The sequence below is a fragment of the Labrus bergylta genome, chromosome 6 (assembly GCF_963930695.1).
Source record: "Labrus bergylta chromosome 6, fLabBer1.1, whole genome shotgun sequence".
Lineage (NCBI taxonomy): Eukaryota > Metazoa > Chordata > Actinopteri > Labriformes > Labridae > Labrus > Labrus bergylta.
Window position 1 is genome coordinate 23,364,512 of NC_089200.1, and position 9,083 is coordinate 23,373,594.

Here is a 9,083-nt window from a genome sequence, read left to right on the forward strand (position 1 = left end):
ATAGCTCCTGCAGTAAAGCCAGTGGAAAAACAGTCAGATGAGTCATTAGTCTCCTGATTGTGAACATGCATGCCACAAAAAGTGTCCAGCGCTCTCTCCTGAAGTGAATCGTCACATCCGTCTTGTGATGAAGAATTTCAACCCTGAACATTACTGCCCTTTTCTATGGCCTGCATATGGAAATTGTGTATTTTCTGTTTTTGTTAGTTTTTTGTATCATGACCAATAATGTCCTCAAACTGACCTGGAAAAAGAAGGAGAGGATCGACTTTTCTCATAATTGGCAAGTTTGAAGACAGGCTAGGGACACATGTTAGTGTTGGAAAACCATGGCAAAGTGTATTTTGCATAATATGTGAACTTTAAATTTAGTTTATAAATATGTTGGGTTTTTTTAAGGCAAGGCCAAAGTTACATTTAGACTTAAAATACTAAAATAATTTGATCTGCAGAGTCCCTCTGCACCTTTAAGAAAAAGCTAAAGACCCAACTCTTTCATGAATACCTACTAACTTAATGATGATGGTCTCCATATTATTGATGATGATGATGATGGTTGTGACGATGGTTTTTGTTTGATAACGATGACTTATAAGATGGTTTCTATACTGATTAGAGCTCTTAAGAACTGCCATCAATGTTGTGCTTTGCCTCTGGTCACTTCCTGTCAGCACCTGTGTGTCCAATCGGACTCAAAGGTGATCGTTTGCTCTTACTGACATTGTTTCCCTTTTTTCTAGATCCTTGCTTGTGTTGTACTTACTCTCTGATGTACGTCACTTTGGATAAAAGCGTCTGCTAAGTGAATTTTAGAATTGTAGAAAATAAAGATGTATAATTGTAAGAAGACACTAGGCCACGGCATGAAAACGATCCACTGACAACAGAATCGTTTCGTGATAATATTTTCAAAAAAGTTCCACAATCAGCTGACGTTGTTTTGATGACAACTGCCGTGCACACCGATCCACACCGATCCACAAAAACATTCTAATGAAACAACACGCTCATTTGGTGAGGTGTAAACATACAGAAATGGCCAATGGCTAATCACTTGTTGTCTTCCCTTTTCTGGGGTTTATGTGGATTCAGTAGGCTATTTGCCTATTTTATTCAGCTGCTCTTGGCGCTAACACTGAAACATCTCAGCCCACACTGTTCAGTGAGGTGATGAATGTCACTGGTCTGGCAGCCAATCATACTAGATGGGACGGGACTTGTTGCCTAAACATAACCTAGTTATCTATAGTTAGCATATCTTCTCTCCCTAAAACATCTCTACACAGTACAGCAGTGTGGCAATTTTGGTTGCCTTTTAGAATTCCATCATACCATTGCATTTTCTCTCTGAAATTGTCTTCCACATCTTTAAAGAGTAATACACAAGTAAAACCAACATGTTTGATCTTTTATGTTCAGTATTTTTAATTTATTTTTCCTCTTCTTTGGATAATACAAGCAGCAACCCCTAGAGCTGATAAATAAAGCCATTTCAAAAACGTACAACAACATAAACTGCAGTTCCTCTAGTTTCCACTAGAGGATGTCTCCTGCTGTGAGTCAGTCCCATAGAGCCCCATGTTAAAATGTCCAACTTTACCGCAGAAATTAACATGTTTACAGCCTGGTGAAAAAACATTTTTGGTCTCTATATGTAATTTCTCTCTTCATGTCAACTGTACGGGTTGAATTTTTATACAGCTCACCTCTTTACATAATTTTAAGGCTTAAAGTGATGTAGTAATTATGTAATTAGGGCTGTGGCTTGAATGACAGGTGGGAGCTGCTAGCTGTCTGCTAGGTGTCACCTCACCTAATTCAGTACCTGAACTGAACCTCTGGGCCGTGTTTGTGCAATTTGGAGATTTTGTCATGTAAGTATACAAATAATGTCTTGCTCTGCGCTTTTTTGTACGAACAGACAGTTCAAGTCTAAGCTCCACTTTTTACAAACATTTATATGATAACATTATTGTATTCTCAGGTAAGCACTGATTAGTCTGTGTCTGCGTAGTTAATCAGCTTAAAAAATTGCCTCTAGAATAGACTTGTTAACTGTGTAACTGTAAAGAATTAGCTGCTTCCCGTCTCTTGTCCAAATATGACATGATATGAAGATAATGTCAGCCAAAATGTTAAACTAAAGGCTTCAAAACAGTCTTTAATAAACTGATGGGTGACGTCATGGTTGCTTTGTCCACTTTTTCGTATACAGTCAACGATGAAACATCTGCTGCTCTGAGTCTGTAAACATTGCATCTTGTTATTTTAAATATATGTCTTCCAGAGTAAAAAGATTTGCCTGATTTGTTCTGCATTCGATTAGCTTAGCATAACAGCAGGAAGTCAGTTCTGCTTGCAAAAAAAAAACTCCAGTCTGCAACTTTGACTATACACACAAAAAACAACCATCATATTACATGCCAAACAGAGAGCTTTAAAGCAATGCTAGTTTGTTTCCATCGGTTTATTGTCTTTGTGCTAGGCTAAGCTAACCATCTTGTGTTGTTCTAAACAGAAATGGCAGTGGTGTAAATCTCTTTGCACAGTTTTTCACACTCACAATTTGCTGCACTCTTTAAACACACATAAAGTGTCCTGGTTTGTTCAGTAAGGCTGGATTTGGTGCTATTTCTCTTGAACGTATATTTGTAAATATTTTTTGTTATCACTTCAAACTTAGAGAAAACATGCTACAACATTTCGACATCCTTGAGAAGCATGCCTCAAGTGTTTTGACAAAGTCTGTTGACATTAAAGGCAGGAGTGCGTGTGTCCACAGCATCACACTTCAAAGCTGATCTCTCTGGACCGTGCAAACAGAGGCTCTGTTGCCAGGTGTGTGTCTGAGTATGCACGCCGCAGGTGTGTGGTGCTGCACGTGGTCTTAATGGCCACCTCGTAGGGAGGAGGGGGCTCAAACCAAGGAGGAGGGTGAGGAGGAGGACTGAAACCTCCAGGCTCCATGGGGGGGTAGTCAAACTCCTCTCCTCGAGCGCCGTGTCGGTGGTGCTCCATCGTTCTGGAGAAAACAGAGGCAGATTGATCAGAAAAGCCAGAAGCCAGAAGAAGCACTGAATGATTTCCTCAGTAAAGCTTTGAGGTGTTGGTTGCTGCACAGGTTAGATGAAAGTAGCAGCTAAAATCGTGTTCTTTGAGTAAACAAAAATACTAATGGACAGTGGCAGCTGTCCACCCACTCCCCACAAGGATAATGACAGCCCTTCACTTACTGAGAACCTACACAGACATTTTCAATCAAAGCTATACTGTCACAATGTTACCAATGCAAATTTTCATTTATATGTCACTTACAAGAGGCCTTTGATTCTGTACAGGACACTCTTCAGGATTGATTTTGAATCCTGATAAAACTACACTCATGGTGTTTTCCAACTCAACGAAAAAGCCACTAAACCTGCCTTCTGTTGTTACATCTCAGAGTGAAGTGATTGAGTCCGTATCATCTTATAAATACCTTGGATTCTTAATTGACGATACTCTGTCTTTCAAGCTTCATATTCAGCAACTTGTAAAGAAGCTTAAGGTGCGGCTGGGTTTTTATTTCAGAAACAAATCTTGTTTTTCTTTTGCTGAAAAAAAACCAACTTGTTGCTGCTACTTTCATGTCCCTGATTGATGATGGTGATGTTTTATATATGCATGCATCGTCTCAGTGCCTAAAATCTTTGGATACTGTATATCATGGTGCGTTGAGATTTACAACAAATCTCAGTGCCCTGACGCATCATTGTATTCTGTATGATCGAGTCGGCTGGCCTGCATTGTCTCAGCGTAAATAAACTCATTGGCATGTCCTTATTTGTACGGCTTTACTCAACCTGCTTCCCTCATACTTGTGTAACTGTGTTCATGTGAAAAGTGCTGGAAGCCACAGTCTCCTCTCTGCAACCCAGTCACAACACGTATTGCTGTTCCTGTTCCCACAGTGCGACTTGAAATGGGGAAAAGGAGTTTCAGGTACACTGCTCCGGCGTACATCATCTCCTGCAGGATGATCTGTGTCTGGGGGAGCTGGTTTCTTTCAATCTTTTTAAAAGTAGATTGAAGGTTTTGGAGGAAGATGCTTCAGGTTGTTGATTTGACTAATGACTTTCTACTCTGTGACTCAGGACATGTTGATCTCTGTTTGTAATTACTGTGTTTTATATCTGTAACTTTTTGTTGTGCTGCTGCCCCTCTCGGCCAGGATACTCTTGTAAAAGAGATTCTTAATCTCAATGAGGTTTTTCCTGATAAATAAAAACAAACAAAAAAAAACATGCATGTACAACTTTAAAAGAGCAAGTTTAATAGTCTCCAGTTAGTGAGTAAAATGTACATCAGCAATATAAATGTAGGTTTAAAACGTCTTACATGTCTAAAGTTACTGATTGGTGACGTGTTTCCAGTCTCAGGCGCTAAAATGAGCACTCTGGGCCTCGTTCATAGACTGTACATTTTAATGGACAAAGCCTGAGTGACATCACCAATCTGTTATGGCAGGGGGTCTGGAGGCTCATCGGAGGCAGCTTCCATGCTGGAAATCCTGTCTCAGCATTACTTTTAGTCAATCTAACCATAGTCTGAGAGCTGGAGCTGAGGCGGGTTTTAATCCTCTTGACAAACTGTTACATCACACCCACCTGTCAATCAGGTTAGCCTCTCGCCTAACTATGCCTAACTCGTATCATTCATGAAATCAAAACGAATGTGTTGTGAAAAAATTCCCCCTCTGTACATTGTGCGCCCATGAGGATAATAACTAATAAGGCCAATATTGATTTTCGTACCAGGCTGCAAACAGGTTGATTTACTGTATGTATCTGCTCACTTGTTTACCAGCATTTGATGCATCCTGACGACTTTACATACAGAGAGCCTAAACACCACAGAAGCCATTCTGTTGGGATTTCAGGGTGATTGCTGTAGTTTTTGTTGTAAAAACTGGCATTTTTGAATGGGTGTGTATGTGACTTCTAGGGCTTATTAAGCCAGCCTCAATTGGACCCTCGACAAACTGTTTGAGTTTCCACTTCTGCACTGGCTTCCTTTTTGCAACATCTGAAGTTGCCACTTGGCTTGTATTGACTCTTGTTTATAAATTACAAATGCACATTGGCTCCTCTTCAACACAAGAGATAGGACCATTATGGGTGCAAGAAAAATGTGCTTATGAATGTATTACACACCAACATCCAGAAGAACGCAGCAGTGGGATAATCATCAGTCATCTGCGAACTTCCCAATGATGTTGGTTTTGTTTTTGTCAACATAACAGACTGTACAGTAAGGAACTATGATAACAGCCACGAGGAGCTCCAGTGTTAAGGACAAAAGTGGATGAGTAGTTAGTGTTAATACATACTGAAAGTTTTTGTTTAGCCCTTAAATCCAATCTCCGAACTAGGGCGCTCCATGAAACCAAACAAAACTTAACTCAAGATTAGCTGGGATTTTGTTATTTATACGCCTTCACCAGCTTCTCAAAACATTTTATGACTCCAGAGTTTAATGCGACAGGTCTATAATCATTGAGACAAGATATGGGAGTTTTTTGGAGTGGCCGTGGCCAAGAGGTCTGTCCACAATCAATATATTCATATCTCACTGAAATGCTTTCAAGCTGTTTGATTGTCACAAGTGTTACATTTGTATGTTTGATCCAGGACATTTGGTTCAATTAAAAAGGAAGGATTTCATTTCATTTCACAAAAATGTTCTTTAAGTTTGTAGTGATCTACGGAGAATCATAACATATCTTTTATAAAGGCTGAGCAAAGTCCACAAACAAAAAAACAAACTAAACAGTCATGGCATGTGCTTCCTTAAGTGACTAAATAAGAGCTTCTTTTGGGATTTTGAGATACCAGTAGGCCTATGTATCCTTAAAAAAACACACACATTCTGTTCCGTGGGCACAGTTAGATCATTTTAGGGTTTTGTCTTACAGTTCTGACCTTGGCCAGCAGAGGGAGACATTATACACGTATGAAGGCAGATAAGGTCCAAATAAATAAGAAATAAAGTCTTAGACGTTCTTAAAAATGTGCTGCTGTTTGTGTGTGTGCCAGCTATTTGAATATCTGTTCATCTGAGGGACTCTGAAAACTTGAAGGTTTTTGTGTTTGGAAACCAAAATATATTTATTTATTTATTACTAAATACGAGAGACACAAAAGGGCTGAATGACTTCTTTTGAAGTAGTTTTTTTTTTTTTCAAAAAACAATAGTTTCATGAAAGTAGGTTAAATTACAGGTTATTATGTAAATTTGATGAAATTTGAGCTCACTCAAAGATACCGAAGGCCTGAGGGACTTTAACAATGACTGCTGATGTCTTTATAATAGTCATTTTGTCCTTGGCCCAAACAGGGGACTTAACAATAACCAAATAAAATATAGAAAAACAAACATTTCAGAAAACTACAAGTATCAGAAGCCTCTATCGACTACATTTTTTTTTAACATCGGTAGGCCTATCCGCCTTGATTTTTTTTCAATCGGTGCATCCCTTCTGATCATCGATGACCGATGATGTCACTATAGGTACAGAGCTAAGGCCTGAAGAATGTATAAAACACCAAGGCCCAGTGTGGAGTTATAAAAGTCAAATATATCTTTAGGGCAACGAATCCAGTTTTTTTTTATTCTCAGTAGGCTATACCAGCAAGCTAGATCCATCTTATGATTATTAATTTCTGGCTTCATCTTAACAGTAACAGTTCAACAAGAGGTGTGATTGTTCCCTCACCCACCTGGGAAGAAACACAGACTGGGACTCCGGGAAGCGACCCCCCGGAGGCGTGAAGAGCGCGTGGCTCCCGAAGTTTGGGTAGTCGTTGTACGGATAATGCGGACAGTCCGGGTCGAAGTCCCGGTTGTTGTAGTTCGCGGCACTCTTGCTGTTCATGGCCCAGAAGAGCCCCAGGATGAGCATGACCACCCCCAGTACCACGCAACAGAGGGAGAACGCCTGCAGGCGGCTCTGGTACGAGGCCAGGAAGGCTGTGGAGCCCCCTGTTACAATGAGGAAGGCTCCGACGAAGATGGCTCCGTGATGCAGGGAAGGCATCCTCCTCCGGGACCGGGGCGGAGGTTACTTTAACCGGCTGGGTGGTGTCACTCAAACAGTCCCAGAGTGCGCACTCCCCATGCGCTCTGACGCGGAACACACATCCAAAAACTCCACAAAACAGAGTTTTCTTTTAACTTGGATACCTTTATATCTTGTTTTTTCTTGGCCTTTTATCTCCAGGGTGAAGAATCTCACCAGTTAGTTCCAACCATTTCTTCCAAACTGTTCAAAAGTCGCTGCTCATAAACTCCAGGTGTTTCTCCTCCGTCCGTGGCTCTCCAGATGTTGTAGAAAAGTGTTCAAATTCAAGTTTTGTTGTGAAAAATGGAAAATAAACCGTTTGAAACTGTGATGCGCATCAGGCTCAGCTGTTTTTATCATCAGGGCAGATGGACGGAGGAAAGCAGAGCCCATTAAGAAATCTTTACTGGCGCCCCACCCTCCCTGTCTAATGTGTCTGAAGGGGACCACTTTAGCCCGCGTGTGTGTGTGTGTGTGTGTGTGTGTGTGTGTGTGTGTGTGTGTGTGTGTGTGTGTGTGTGTGTGTGTGTGTGCGTGCGTGCGTGCGTGCGTGTGTGTGTGAGATCAATTTCTACAAACATGTATAGACATAAAACACAGGCCCTCATGTTTTAACAAAATCAGAAGCTGCAAAATAAAAACCTTGAAGTGATTTTAATGGAGGCAAAAACGTCAACAAATTTTCTTAACAGTAATTTTGAATTGTTGTCTGAAGGCTTAATGTGAATAAGATACCTGTGCTAAAGCGTAAGCTCTCTCATTGATTAAGCTACTATGCCCATGATATGTTACATATCATACCGTATGGCCCTTGGTTGCCACAGCAACCAAAGCAGCAATGCAACCTTCATCAGACACAGGCTGTGTTCATGTGAGCTAACCATATAGACAGAACCCTGACACTACCTACCCCACCACATGGCCTCTTCTGGCCCCCACAACTCAACCAGACTGATGGGCAGCCACAGCCAGGACATCAACAAGTTGTCAAATAAGGCTTAACGTATCTTTTATTGCCAGGAAGACATTGTTGGAGGCTGATAATGAGAAACTTTACACACTGAAAGCTTGTCTTTTTAAATCATTTAAAGGACTATTTAATTTTTAGCAACTTGGAGAGAATTAATACAGATTTTAAAGAAAGTAAAAGTTGGATTAGTTAGTTATTCTCTCTCTCTCTCTTTCTCTCTCTCTCTCTCTCTCTCTCTATATATATATATTTATGTATAAACTCTAAAACAAATTATTGACAAGGAAAAGAAAAGGTTAGAAAATACAATAAACACATTAAAAATAAATAAATAATATAAATAAACATGTTTCTGTGAAATTTCCATTGTGAAATTGTTACTACAAAGAGCAGGTTCCAAAACTCTATAGTCACAATTCACAAAATAAGGGTGCCAGAGCCTGGGCATATACATTAGGAGTACCCATGGCCTACTGGTGCGCCATGTGTGGAGGCTGTGGTCTTTCAGGCAAGTGGATTTACCACATGTCATTCCCCACTCTTTCTCTTTCTCTCTCTCTCTCTCTCTCTCTCTCTCTCTCTCGCTCTCTATCCCCGATTCCTGACTCAATCCACTGTCCTATCTCTAATTGAAGCCCAACTGGTTTAGTGTGTTCATTTGAAGGATTATAAAGTTAAAAATCGTTTGAAACTTTCCCAATGTCTGGGGTCTTTAAAAAAAAATAAGTTTAGATTTGAACATTTGAAAATTGTAGAAAATTGTCAAGTGTGTAGCCAGTTTAAGAGTTAGGCTACATAATTCAAGATATCCATAAAATAAACAGAATGACTCGGAATAAGATTAGATAAAATGTAGGATGCATGTCCATTTTGGGCTTCCATAGTGCTGCAATGTCATTGTATAGAATAGAATAAAATAGAATTACTTTATTTTGTTTGATCCCAAACTGGGAAATTGTGACGTTACAGCAGCAGGTTGTCCAAACACACAATATGAGCAAAAAACACAATATT

At 40.0% G+C, this 9,083-nt stretch overlaps 1 protein-coding gene across 1 annotated transcript; it reads right to left on the reverse strand.

Moving 5' to 3' along the window:
• Window positions 1-1,396: 1,396 nt before the first annotated feature.
• si:dkeyp-51f12.2 (uncharacterized protein LOC100151460 homolog) lies at window positions 1,397-7,496 on the reverse strand. The gene is made up of 2 exons (XM_065956039.1): window positions 6,759-7,496; window positions 1,397-3,022 (listed from the first exon to the last, which is right to left on the reverse strand). The coding sequence occupies exons 1-2, from the start codon at window positions 7,073-7,075 to the stop codon at window positions 2,785-2,787; spliced, it is 555 nt and encodes a 184-aa protein (XP_065812111.1). The 5' UTR covers window positions 7,076-7,496; the 3' UTR covers window positions 1,397-2,784.
• Between the last annotated feature and the right edge of the window lie 1,587 nt (window positions 7,497-9,083).

Excerpts from the sequence above, each read along its gene's own strand:
- si:dkeyp-51f12.2 (XM_065956039.1), bottom strand. The coding sequence starts at position 7,075 with ATGCCTTCCCTGCATCACGGAGCCATCTTCGTCGGAGCCTTCCTCATT. Across the intron at positions 3,023-6,758 it reads CAGTCTGTGTTTCTTCCCAG|AACGATGGAGCACCACCGAC; the intron begins GTGGGTGAGGGA and ends TGTTTTCTCCAG.